The following is a 13,957-nucleotide window of genomic DNA, read 5'->3' on the forward strand; positions in this document are numbered from 1 at the left end:
AAAATGTCTTACGAAAATGAATATTGGTAAAATTAATCAGATGAATTCAACAAATACTATAAATACTTTCAAAAAACTGAAAGAACTTATACAACGAGCCGACAATATCGTCTGGGTATATTACACCCAGTGTAGGCTGAAAGGGTTAAAATCCAAAATTAGAAAATTGGAAATTTTGCTCTAGGGGATGTTTGACTCCTCGTTAAGAATTATATTTCAATTGATTGTTGACAGTTTGTTTTGGATCGAATACCGCTTACAAGGACAGAAAAAATGCTAGTTTCGGAAAATCGGGGTTATCCAATCAGATCGATCGGCTCTGTTCCCAGAGATTATTTTTCAAGCATATCTGACTTCGCCTCTGAAAATTCATCGACTTCTCTGGAAGCATCTGTATGCGACGATCTGAGCAACAAAAGGCAATCTTTGGACCTGATGGATAGTTTAAACACTAGTATAATTAGTATGACCAAGAGTAGAAAAAAGCAAACTGTAAAAGAAGCTATAATAGCAGAGGACGAACAAGGCAGAGACATTTCTCCGCGAAAGTCTGTTTCTCTTTCCAGCTCATTCTTGGGTAAGTCTTTTAACGATATATGGCCGAAAATTAAAAAAAAAAAAAAAAACAAGAACTTACTTCTGATCGCTGCAAAATACAAGTTTTCATTATTTTAATAATTTTTGTCAATTGAGAAAAGTGATTTTCTCAGGAATATGCGTTTTGTTTTAGGTATATTATATCTTTATAATAATTATTAAATTATTAAAATTTTGCGGGAAAATTAATCTTTTTGTTTAAAAATTCTTTTTCTTTGTTTGAAAATTTAAGTTTTCATCATTTTTGTTCATATAAGGTTTTGCAAAAACAATGTTGTTTCTGCATATATTTTAAACACTTTTTAGTTGTATTTTTAAGTCTAAAAGATAAATTTCCAATCAAGAAAGTTAATTTTTCTACTAAAAAGACTCATTTTCAACAAAGTACATGAATTTCAGCTAAAAAAAAATTCAACCAAAATTAGAATAGTGAACATATCAGAAAAATAAATTTTCAGCAATATAAAAGGACGAATTTTCAACAAAGTATTTTTTTCATTAAAAAAAAACATTATTTACAACGTAAAAAAGAATTAAATTTTCAGTGAAGACAATTCTCAACCAGAAATTTGAATTCTAAATAAGATAATTAAATTTTTAACTTAAAAAGATAAATTTACAAACTAAAAATATAATATTGCAATTTGCAGTAGGGAAAGTAAATTAGAAAAAAAAACGAGTTTTCAGCCAAATTAATTTTCCACTAAAAATATAGATTTTCAACTTAAATGGAATAGTTATAGCTCCAGTAAAAATAAATAATGTTTAATTAAATAGAAACCAATTTTTAATTACAATGATGAATTTTCAACAAACAATATGAATTTTTCACCAAATAGTGGATTTTCAATCCAAAAGATGAATTATTCATCAACAAATTTTTAACTAAAATGGCTAATCTTTAACCAAAAAAAATTTAATAAAATACGTGAATTTTAAACTAAAAAGATAAACTTTTTACCAAAAATAATGTACGATAATTTTCAGTTAGTTAAATAAATTTTCAACCAAAAAAGAAATGAAATTTGAACAAAAGAGTTAAGTTTTCAATAGAAAAATTAATTTAAAAAAAAAATCATTTTCAACCAATGGGATTAAATTTCTATAAGAAAACATAAATTTTCGACAAAAATAGATCAGTTACATTTCCAGTTGAAAAAAATTAAGTTTGAATTTTAAAAAAGTCATTTTCAACCAAAATGAAAATTCGCATATTTATTACTATAGTGGAAAATTCATATTTTAGGTCGAAAGCAAAATTACTTGGTTGAAAATTCTTCTTTTTTGTAGAGCATTAATCATTGTTTGAAAATTCATCTTTTTGGCATAAAATTCAACTATTCCAGTTAAAGATTTATAATTTTACTTGAAGACTCATCAGTGTGATTGAAAATTAATTTCAATAATTGAAAATTTTAATATTTGTTTACGAATTCACTTATTTTGTTAAAAGATCGATATTTTTTTGTAGAAAATTATATTTTTCTTTGAAAGTTAAGCTTGTTGTTTAAAAATTCATTTCGTTGGTTTAAAAATGAGCTATTTGATTGAAAAATTGTTTTTTCATTGGATATTTTTTGTTTGAAAATTATTTTTTTCTTTTTAACTGAAAATTTAACTATTATTGCAGTTGTATATAATATAATTTGACTCAAAATTTAATTATTCAATTTTTGGTTAAAAAATTATCTTTTTTAGTTGAAAATTGGTCTTTTTTGGTAGAAATTAATCTTTTTGGTTACAGATTTTTCTTTTAGGTAAAAAATTCAACTGTTTTATTATTATTATTTATTATTTGTATTTTATTATTTATTTGTTCAATTATTCTTCAACCTTTTAGTTAAAAATGCATCTTTCTGGTTGACCATTAAATTTTTTAGTAAAAAATCGATTTCTTTGTTTGAAAATTAAACTATTTCAATTGATGATTCATTATCTTAGTTGAAAAGTCTTATGTTTTTTTTTTAATTGATTTTTTAAACTAAAAATGTTACTATTTAATTCTCAGGTGAAAATGGTTATTTTTCACTTGAAAATGAATCTTTTTGTTTAAAAATTCTTTTTCTTTATTTTAAAATTCAAGTTTTCATCATTTTTGTTCATATATTCATAATTTTAATTTAAAATTCATCTGTTTGGTGGAAAATTAATTTTTTAAATAAAAAATGTAACTATTTAAGTTTTGGTTGACAATTTATCTTTTTTATTCGAAATTATTATTTTTAGTTGAACTTTCAACTGTTTCAGTTGAAGATTCATTGTTTCAGTTGATAACGCATCTTTTAGGTTCAAAATTCAACTCTTCTAGTTGTAGATTCATCACTTTACTTGAAAAATCAACAGTTAGGTTGAAAATTGAACTATTTTGTTGAAAACCCATTTTTAGTTTATTGAAAATTAATTTTTTCAACTGAAAGTTTAAACATTTCATTTTTCGTTTAAAATTGATATTTTTAGTGAAAAATTTAAGTGTTTTTTTTTTTAATTAATTTATTTTGAAATATCATGGATTAAAATAAACTTTTGTGTTTGATGGCAAATATTAATATGTTTCTTTTGTTCGACCGGAAAAATAGAAAAATTTTACGGGGGAAAACTGGGAATTTGAAAACGTCCGTTTAAAAATTCAATTATTCTAGTAAAGATTCATCGTGCCAGTTAAAAATGTATCTTTCTGGTTCAAAATGATTATTCTTTTAGTTCAAAAATCAACTATTTATTTAAAAAATCATGTCTTTTGTTGAAAAATTGTATTTTTTGGTAAAAAATTAACCTTTTGATTTGAAAATTAATCTACTTGTTTAAAAATTCTTCTTGTTTTTTTGTAAATTCTATTGCTCATAATTTTTATTTATATATTCATCGTTTTAGTTCAAAATTCATTTTTTTTTTTAAATAAAATTTCCAAATTTTAAATTTAATTATTTCAGTTTTGGTTGACAATTTACTTTTTATTTATAATAATTATTTTTTTTTAGTTGAACATTCAACTATTTCTAATGAAGATTCATTGTTTTAGTTGAAAACGTATCTTTTTGCTTGAAAATTGAACTACATATTTTGTTGAAAATCCATATATGGTTTCTTGAAATTCAATTTTTTCAACTAAACGTTTAATTTTTCAATTTTTCGTTAAAAATTAATGTTTTTCAAGTGGAAAGTTTAAGTGTTTGTTAAAAAAAAATGTAATTTTGTATTTTTTTGTTCGGTTGTGTTAAAGGATATTTGGAATGAACATCATGAATTAAAATAACTGCGTTTGTCAAAAATGTTTGTAAAATAAAAAGTTAGATTAATTAAATGCAATTTATATTTTTAATTTGCGTTTCTAACAGTTATCTAAAAAAATATATGTATAATATGCAAATTTTATGTGATATTTAATTGTTTTGTGGATAGTTCGTCTTTTTCAATTGAAAATTCCACATTTTGTTTGAAAATTAATCCTTTTGACTTAAAAATTTATTTATCTTTTGATAGAAAATTCAATTATTTGGTTAAATAATTCATCTATTTTGTTGAAATTTCATCTTTTTGGTTGATTTAAGTATTTTTTATTTAAAATAAAAATATATTTTTTAAATTTGTTTGATGGATCAACTATTTTCTTAAAAATTTATCCTTTTTTTTTTTTAAATTCCTCTTCTTCATTAGGAATTCATCTATTTTCTGGAAAATTCATCTTTTTGATTGAAAATTCATATTTTTGGGTCTTCTGGGTTAAAATTTGTTTTTTATGAATAATTCATCTGTTATGTTGAAAATTCGTATTTTTTGGTTGAATTGAACTGTTTTTTATTTAGAATTGAAATCTTTTTTTGTTGAAAATTTAACTAATTGGTTGAACGTTGGACTCCTTTATTTAAAATTTATTTTTACGATAAAGCTTCATTTCTGGTTGAAAATTTAATTGTTTTTTAGAAAGTTCGTCTTTTTTTTTTTTGCTTGAAAATTCACCAATATGTTTTGAAATATAATCTTTTTGACTTAAAAATTAAATTTTTTGGTTGAAGATTGATGTATTTTGTAGAAAATTTGTCTTTTTCGTAGAAAATGAATCTTCTTGGTTAAAAATTTATTTATTTTTTTTTATTGAAAATTCCATTATTTGGATGAAAAATTCATCTCTTTTGTTGAAATTTCGTCTTTTTCGTTAATTCAACTTTTTTTTTATTTGAAATAAAAATATATGTGAATTTGTTTGAAAGAACAACTTTCTTAAAAATGCATTCTTTTTTTGAAGATTTAATTTCTTTATTAGGAATTGAACTATTTTCTTGAAATTGATAATTCATGTATTTTGTTGAAAATTCGTCTTTTATATTGGATTCTACTGTTTTTAATTTATAATTTACATATTTTTTTATTGAAAATTTAACTACTTAGTTGAAACTTAGATCGATTTGTTCAAAATTAACCTTTCTTCATTAAAGATTCATCGCGGGTAGAAAATTTAACTGTTTTATAGAATATTTCTCTTGTTTTGCTTGAAAATTTACCAATTTGTTTGCAAATTATCTTTTTTTACACGAAAATTAAACTTCTTGGTTGAAGATTTATGTGTTTTGTGGAAAATTCGTCTTTTTTCGTCGAAAATTAATCTTTTTGTTTAAAAATTTATTTACTTTATTAAAAATTCCATTACTTGGGTAAAAAATTTATCTATTTTGTTGAAAACTCACCTGTTTTTAGTTTAAAGTTAATATTTGTGAGTTAAAACTTAGAATATTTAATAGAAAATTCATGTGTTTTATGAAAAATTCGTCTTTCTGATAGAAAATAAATCTTCTTGGTTGAAAATTCCATTATTTGGGTAAAAAATGCATCTATTTTGTTGAAAATTCAACTACTTAGTTAAAACTTGGACCGATTTGTTCAAAATTAATCTTTTTCTCTAAAGATTCAACTATTTGGTTGAAAATTTAACTGTTTTCTAGAAAAATCGTCTTTTTGGCTTGAAAAATTCCCAATTTGTTTGAGAATTATATTTTTTACTCGAAAATTCAACTTTTTGGTTGAAGGTTTACGTATTTCGTGGAAAATTCGCCTATTTCATAGAAAATTAATCTTCTTGGTTAAAAATTTATTTATTATTCTATGGAAAATTCCATTGCTTGGGCAAAAAATTCATCTACTTTGTTGAAAACTCTTTCTTTTTGAAAATTAATATTTTTTAGATAAAACTTAGGTAGAATACACATGTATTTTGTGACAAATTCCCTTTTTTGATAAAAAATGAATCTTCTTGGTTGAAAATTTCACTATTTGGAAAAAAAATTAATCTATTTTGTTGAAAATTGGTCTTTTTCATGGAATTCAACTGTTTTTCATTTAAAATTTACATATTTTTGGGTTGAAAATTCAACCACTTAGTTGAAACTTGGACCTTTTTGCCAAAAAATAATCTTTTTTCGTTGAAAATTCATCTGTGGCTCCTAATTTCAAATTTATCCACAGAATCGTCCATGGACCATTTGGAAACGAAGAAAAAAATAGTTGCACTTAGGGAAAAGTTTGGTGTAAATAATTGGTTGAGTAACCCAGCAGGAACTGTTGCTATTGAAACTATCATGGGAATTGAGAATCGAGTAAATTTAGTGCCTTCTTCTTCACCCATTCCTTCAATACAAATTTTAGGTACAGTACAAAATTCAAACGAAGATAAATCTATCGATAGCACTGATAAAAATGCAGAAAATGATGCACCTGTTATTGATGAAAATGTTGAAGAAACTAGAGGTGTCAGTCTCGAGGTTGCAGTAATCGAGACAAATCAAAAACCACGAGAACCGGAACTTGCCTATAATCCTGAAGAAGGTAAAATATGAAAAAGTTTATTATTTTTTTTTTTATTAATTTTGGTATTGAATTGAACTTAACTGAACACCTGATAAGAAAATCTAACTGTTTTGGGTTGAAATATAATTATTTTTGGTTGAAAAGTCTGTTATTTATATTTCTGGTGGAAAATTAATCTTTTTATAGTTAAAAAAATGATTATTTGCTTGAAAATTTTATTATTTTATTGAAAATTTGAATTTTTGGGTTTTGTTGAACTTTCATCTTTCTGGCTTAATAATACTATCTTTTGAAAATTGATCATATTTTGTGGAAATTTTGACTCTTTGTTTTCCTCATTGTTTGAGGATTCAGTTATTTTGTTGATAATTCATTTTTTTTTGGTTGAATTCAAATTTAATTAATAAATACAAATTAACATATTTTTTTGATTGAAATATAAACTATAATATTTTTCGTTGTGAATTCATTTTTTTTTAATTCAACTACTTGATTGGAAGTTGAACTACTCTATTGAAAATTCTGCTATTTCTTAGTTGTTAAAGAAAATTGACCTTTTTTAGATGAAAATTCAACGATTTTGTTGAAAAATTTCACTATTTGGTTGAGAATTAACCTGTTTTTTTTATTTAAAATACAAATATATTTTGCTTGAAAATTCAACTATCAGTAGAACTCTTTTTTCGTTCAAGATTCAAGTACTTTGTTGATTTCAAGTTGAACTACTGTGTCTTAAATTAATTTTTTGGCTGTAGGTTCATGTCCTTAGTAAAAAAAAATAACATTTTTTTTTAATATTCGCCTTTTTTGAGTGAAAAATTAATTTTTTAGACTAACAATTCAACTATTCCAATGTTGGTTTGCAAATTGATTTTTTTTAGTAGAAAATTAAACTATTTGGTTTAAGTTTCATGTATTTTATTGAAAATTAGTTGTTTTTTTCCGTCGAAAATTCACAATTTTTTGTTAAATTAAACCGTTTTTAATTCAAAATTAAATGTTTTTTTGTTAATTGAAAATTCATCTACTTCATTAAAAGTTAGACCTCTTTGTTGAAAATTAATTCTTTTTCATTAAAGATTTAGCCCGAATAGAAAATTTAACTGTTTTGTGGAAAATTCATTTTTGTTTTAAAATTCAACAATTTGGTTGAAAGTTGAACTTTTTCGTTGAAAATTCATTTATTTTAAGGAAAATTCGTTTTTTTTTGTTGTACAAAAAATTATACTTCTTGATTGAAAATTAATCTTTTTTTATTCAAGAATTTATTATTTAATTGAAAATTCGTATTTTCGTTTTAAAAATTAAATTATTTTGTGGAAATTTCATCTTTCTCGAAAATTTAACTTTTTTAGTTAAAAATGTAACTCTTTTGATGAAAATTTGTCTTTTTGGTTTGCAAATTCATTTCTTTTAGTAGAAATTTATTTATTTTGTTTTTGTTTAAAATTCTAGCGTTTTATTAAAAAATAATCCTAATTTTTGAGGATTGAACTATTTTGTTAAAAATTCATATTTATTAGTTAAATTTAATTTTTGTAAAGAAAAATTAAAATCTTTTTTTCATTGAAATTTCAACTATTACATGTTTTGTTGTGACTACATATTTTTTGGTTGAAAATTCAACTACTTAAATGAAAGTTGAACTACTCTTTAAAAAATGCTTTTCTTTTTTAGTTGTTTAACATTCCACTATGTGGATATCAAATTTATCCATTTTGTTGAACATTTATCCTTTTTGGTTGAATCAAACCGTTTTTTATTTGAAATTAAAATTCTTTTATTGAAAATTTATTTATTTTGTGGAAAATTTTATATTTTTTTTTAAAGAAAATCAATCTTCTTGGTTGAAAATTAATTTTTTTAGTTGGAAATTCCATTATTTGGATAAAAAATTCACCTATTTTGTCGAAATTTCGTGTTTTTGATTGAATATACGCTTTTTCATTAAAAATTTTAATATTTTTTGTCGAAAATTAATCTTTTTTAGTTAAAAATTCCACTATTTTGTTAGAAATGCAGTTTTTGTGGAAAAATTCGTCTTTCTATTAGAAAATGAATTTTTTTTAAAAAAAGACGAATTTTCCGTCTTTTTTATTGAATTACAGTGTTTCTCCTTTAAAATTTAAATATTTTTGGTTTCTAAGTTCAACTATTCAGTCAAAAACTTGGACCTATTTGTTAAAAGTTAATCTTTTTTCGTTTAAAGATTCCACTATTTGGTTGGATATTTAACTTTTTTGTACAAAATTCGTCTTTTCGGCCTGAAAATTCAGCGATTTGTTGGAAATCTAATATTTTTTTATTTGAAAATTTAACTTTTTAGTTGAAGATTTCTGGTTTTTTTTTTTTTTTTTTTTTTAATTCGTCTTTATTCGTAGAAAATTAATCTTCTTGGTTAAGAATGTATTTTTTGGTTAAAAATTCCACTAATTGAATAAATAATTAATTCGTTTTGTTGAAATCTCATTTTCTTGCTTTATAAATTATTTTTCATTCAAAATTTTAATATTTTTGTTTTGAAAATTTAACTTCTTAGTTCAAATTTGGACTTGTTTGTTAAAAATTAATTTTTTGTTCTTAAATTCTCATCTGTGGTAAAAAATTTGACTGTTTTGTAGAAAATTTGTATTTTTAGCCTGAAAATTCAGCAATTTGTTTGCAATATAATCTTTTTTACTTAAAAATTTAACTTTTTAGTTGAAGGTTTATGTATTTTGTGGAAAATTGGCCTTTTTTCGTAGAAAATGAGTCTTTTTGGTTGAAAATTTATATTTTTAGTTGAAAATTCCAATATTTGGATAAAAAATTCATCTATTTTGTTGAAAATTCGATTTTTTTATTGATGTAAACTGTTTTTCATCTAAAATTTTAATATTTTTGGTCAAAAATTCAACTAGTTAGTTAAAACTTGGACCTATTTATAGAAAATTAAGTTTCTGGGTTGAAAATTTATATTTTTGGTTAAAAATTCGATCATTTTGATACACAATTTATCTGTTTTGTTGAAATATAATCTTTTTTAGGTAAAACTTCAACTATTTGGTTGGAAATGCAGTTTTTTGTTGAAAAATTCGTCTTTCTGCTAGAAAATGAATCTTCTTGGTTTTTATTTATCTTTTTGGTTGAAAATTTCACTATTTGATTTCAAAATGCAGCTATTCTGTTGAAAGATCGTTTTTTAAATTGAATTAAAGTGTTTTTCATTTAAAATACAAATATTTTTGGTTTCAAAATTCAACTACTTAGTTGAAACTTGGACCTGTTTGTTTGAAATTAATCTTTTTTCGTTAAAGATTCATCTCGGGTAGCAAATTTAACTGTATTGTAGAAAATTCATCTTTTTGTGCTTGAAAATTCCACAATTTGATTGAAATATAATCTTTTTTACTTAAAAATTTAACTTCTCAGTTGAAGATTTATGTATTTTGTGAAAAATTCGTCTTTTTTCGTACAAAATTAATCTTCTTGGGTTAAAATTGATTTTTGTTTTGTTAAAAATTACACTATTTTGATATAAAATTAATCTATTTTGTGGAAAACTTGTCATTTTTCGTAGAAAATTAATTTTCTTGGTTAAAAATGTATTTTTTCAGTTGAAAATTCCATTATTTGGATAAATATTTCATATATTTTGTTGAAATTTCGTCTTTTTGGTTTATTCAACTGTTTTTGATTTAAAATACAAATCTTTTTTGAATTTGTTTGATAGATCAACTGCTTTCTTAAAAATTCATTCTTTTTGTTGAAGATTCATCTTCTTGATTAGAAATTTAATTACTTTTTTGAAAATTTATATAAAAAGTAAAAAATTGATTTGAAAATTAATTTTATTTTACTTGAAAATTTAACTTTTTGGTTGAAAATTTATGTATTTTATGGAAAATTCGCCTTTTTTGTAGAAAATTAATCTTCTTGGTTACAAATGTATTTTTTTTTTATTGAAAATTCTATTATCTTTTTTAATCTTTTTTGGTTGAAAATTCAAGTATTTGGTTGAATGTTGAACTCACTTTTTGAAAATTTATTCTTTTTCTTGAAGATTCATCTTCTTGATTAGAGATTTAACTATTTTCTTGAAAGTTCATCTTTTTTGGTTGAAATATCAACTATTAAATTTTTCGTTGAGATTTCATATTTTTTTGCTTGAAAATTAAATTATTTGGTTGAAAATTCATTCTTTTTGTTAAAGATTCATCTCTTCGATTAGAAATTTAGCTATTTTCTTAAAAATTCATCGTTTTAGTTGAAATGTCAACAACTTTAATTTTAGTGTTGATAAGTCATCTTTTTTGTTTGAAAAGTCAACAGTTTGGTCGAAAATTCAACTACTCAGTTAAAACTTGGACCTATTTATAGAAAATTAATTTTTCTTCATGGTTACAAATGTATTTTTTTTAATTTAAAATTCCATGATCTTTTTTAATCTTTTTTGAATTCCTCTTTTTTGATTGAAAATTCAAGTTTTTGGTTAAAAGTTGAACTCACTTGTTGAAAATTTATTCTTTTTGTTGAAGACTTATCTTCTTGATTAGAAATTTAACTATTTTCTTGAAAATTCATTCTTTTTTGTTGAAATTTATTGTTGAAATATTTTTGTTGACTATTCAATTTTTCGTTGAGAAGTCATCCTTTCTGGTTGAAAATTGAACTATTTGGTAGAAAGTTGAACTAATTTGTTTTTAAAATTGACTCGTTTTGTTGAAGTTTCATCTCCTTGATTAGCAATTTAACTACTCTCTTGGAAATTCATTTTTTTTTGTTGGTAGAATATTAATCCTATAAATGCATTTCATCCTTCTTTAACTTGAAAATCACATTTTCTACAGCTTTAAATGTTATCCTAATATTAAGTGGCTCACTGCTGACTTCTTTACTCCAGAAGGAATAATCAATGATAATTTTCTTCTTCTTCTAGAATTAGGTGACTTGTACCTGGTTCAAAAGAAGAAAAACGAACACGATCTCGAAGAGGTGTTCCTAATAGTGACTCCTGAGTAAGTTTCTCTCCTATCTAAATTTATTATATTGCCCAATTTCTTTTCTAAAATAGCAATTTATACTTAGAGAGGTGATAGAGCGGGATTCTATAACCGGAAGAATGAAATTTCGTTGGTCGACGGATACAGTTCTATCTTGTGTTATGGGCAGAGGAACATCAGCAACAGTCGATATTATTTTTGACACAGCACGCAAAGATAGACAAAACCGAACATATCTTGTAGAAACAGATGAAGCAAAAGTAAGTAAGCTTTGAAAAAATATGGATTTTAACCCTTTTTGTTTAAATTATTAGTTTAATTGTGATCTTCTTCAATTATGATATAATTCAGTTTAGAATCCGTAATTCGAAAATCTTTCAGTTCAAAAAAGTTCCATTTTAGATTTTTGTATTTCTAAGCGTACATTTCAATTTAAAGAGTTTTAAAATTCTGTTTGAAAGACTCAAAACAACTCAAAATTAGAAGCGTTTCAAATCGAATATTTCGGATAAAAATATTTTTAGTTTATCAACTGTGAATATAAATTAATTAATAATTTTTTTTAATTGAATTGTACTTTAGAACTGAATTGTATTTAAAACTAAAGAAAAAAATTAAACTGTGAAAGTTGTAATTTTAATTGTTCTAGATAAAAAAAAATTTGATCTGTAACTTAAATTTTTTTTATTTTGAGGTATAATTAACAATTGAACCCCTATTATTATTTGAAAAATTCGAGTAAGTTGCAGAGATATTTAGAAGATTTGAAAAAATTCAAAATTAATTACAAATTTGAAATGATTTCAAATAAATTAAACGAAGTGTCTATGTGTACCGACAAAATCCGACTATTTGTACAAAAATTTCGGTGCAAATAGCCCACGGTCTAATTTAAAACAAAATATAGATTTCGGCAGATTTCGAACAAAAAATTTAGAAGCTTTTTAAAAAACTTGCCGGGCTTCAGAAGAATAAAAAACATTTCCTCGGAAAAAATGAAATGATTTTTTATTTTTATAAACTAATTTTAAGAGAGTTTAAAAAAATATTTATAACGATTTACAGCATTTTCGAAAATGAATGTCGAAGATTTGAAGAAAATTTCTTTAATTTGGCAGAATTGAACAAAAAAAATTAATTTGAAAAAATGTAAAGAAAGCAAGTAGATGTTTCAAGATTTTGAAATAAAATTTCGAAGCATTATAAGGATGTTTAAACTATTTACAATTAAAATAATTTAACTTTTAATTCGAAGAGGGAATTTTTTACAAATTTATAGTTGGAACGAGAATTTATCCAAAATAATAATAATTCTGACTTGGAACCAGGAATTTTAAAATTTTAACAAATTCCGAGCTAGTACTGGAAATTTTCGAAAAGGAATAAAATTCTGAATTGGAAAAGGAAATTTTTCCAAAGAATTCTAGTTGTGAGTTGAAGCAGGGAATTTAAAAACTTTAACCAATTCTAAGTTGAAACTGGTATTTATTCAAAATGAGTTAAAACGGGATATTTTTGAAAAAAAAATAAATAAAATGATGAATTCGAACAGGAAATTTTACAGAAAAATTCGAATTCTTAGTTGAAATAAAGTATTTTCAAATTCTAATTTGTCTTGGAACAGGGAATTTAAAAATTTAAATAAATTCCGAGCTGGAAAAGGGATTTTTTAAAAATAATGAATTCTAAGCTGCAACGGGATATTTTTGAAAAAAATTAAAATGATGAATTCGAACAGGGAATTTTACAGGAAAATTCGAATTCTTAGTTGCATTCTAATTTGTCTTGGAATAGTGAATTTTTAATCTTAAATAAATTCCGAGCTGAAAAATATATTTTTTTAAAGAATAATTCTAAGTTGAAACGGGATATTTTTGAAAAAAATAAAATAATAAAATGATGAATTAGAACAGGAAATTTTACAGAAAAATTCGAATTCTTAGTTGAAATAGAGAATTTTCAAATTATAATTTGTCTTGGAATAGGGAATTTTAAAATTTAAATAAGTTACGAGCTGGAAAATGGATTTTTTTTAAAAGAATGAATTCCAAGTTGAATTGAGATATGTAAAAAATAAAATGCTGAATTCAAGCAGGAAATTTTATAGAAAAATTCGAATTCTTAGTTAATATAAATAATATAATATAAATAATATAATATAAATAATATAAAATGATGAATTCAAACAGGAAATTTTACCGAAAAGTTCGAATTCTTAGTTGAAATGGAGAACGTTCGAATTATAATTTTTCTTATATAATTAAATTCCGAGCTGGAAAAGGGATTTTTTAAAAAGAATGAATTCCAAGTTGAAATGAGATATTTAAAAAATAAAATGCTGAATTCAAACAGGAAATTTTTACAGAAAAATTCGAATTTCTAGTTGAAATGGAGAATTTTCTAATTATAATTTGTCGTGGAACAGGGAATTGTAAAATTTAAATAAATTCCGAGTTGGAAAAGGGATTTTTTTAAAAGAATGAATTCTACGTTAAATCGGGATATTTTTGAAAAAAAATTAAATGTTGAATTCGAACAGTAAATTTTACAGAAAAATTCGAATTCTTAGTTAAAATGGA

At 23.1% G+C, this 13,957-nt stretch overlaps 1 protein-coding gene across 1 annotated transcript in view; it reads left to right on the top strand.

Moving 5' to 3' along the window:
* LOC117170745 (serine/threonine-protein kinase 11-interacting protein) overlaps positions 1 to 13,957 on the top strand; it is a 98,680-nt gene that overhangs the window by 15,511 nt on the left and 69,212 nt on the right. The window contains exons 4-7 of the mRNA XM_033357776.1: positions 235 to 577; positions 6,055 to 6,414; positions 11,315 to 11,393; positions 11,464 to 11,638. Of these exons, the coding sequence (XP_033213667.1) occupies positions 235 to 577; positions 6,055 to 6,414; positions 11,315 to 11,393; positions 11,464 to 11,638 (957 nt within the window). The remainder of the gene's footprint in view (positions 1 to 234; positions 578 to 6,054; positions 6,415 to 11,314; positions 11,394 to 11,463; positions 11,639 to 13,957) is intronic.

The sequence above is a fragment of the Belonocnema kinseyi genome, chromosome 4, assembly GCF_010883055.1.
Source record: "Belonocnema kinseyi isolate 2016_QV_RU_SX_M_011 chromosome 4, B_treatae_v1, whole genome shotgun sequence".
Taxonomy (NCBI): domain Eukaryota; kingdom Metazoa; phylum Arthropoda; class Insecta; order Hymenoptera; family Cynipidae; genus Belonocnema; species Belonocnema kinseyi.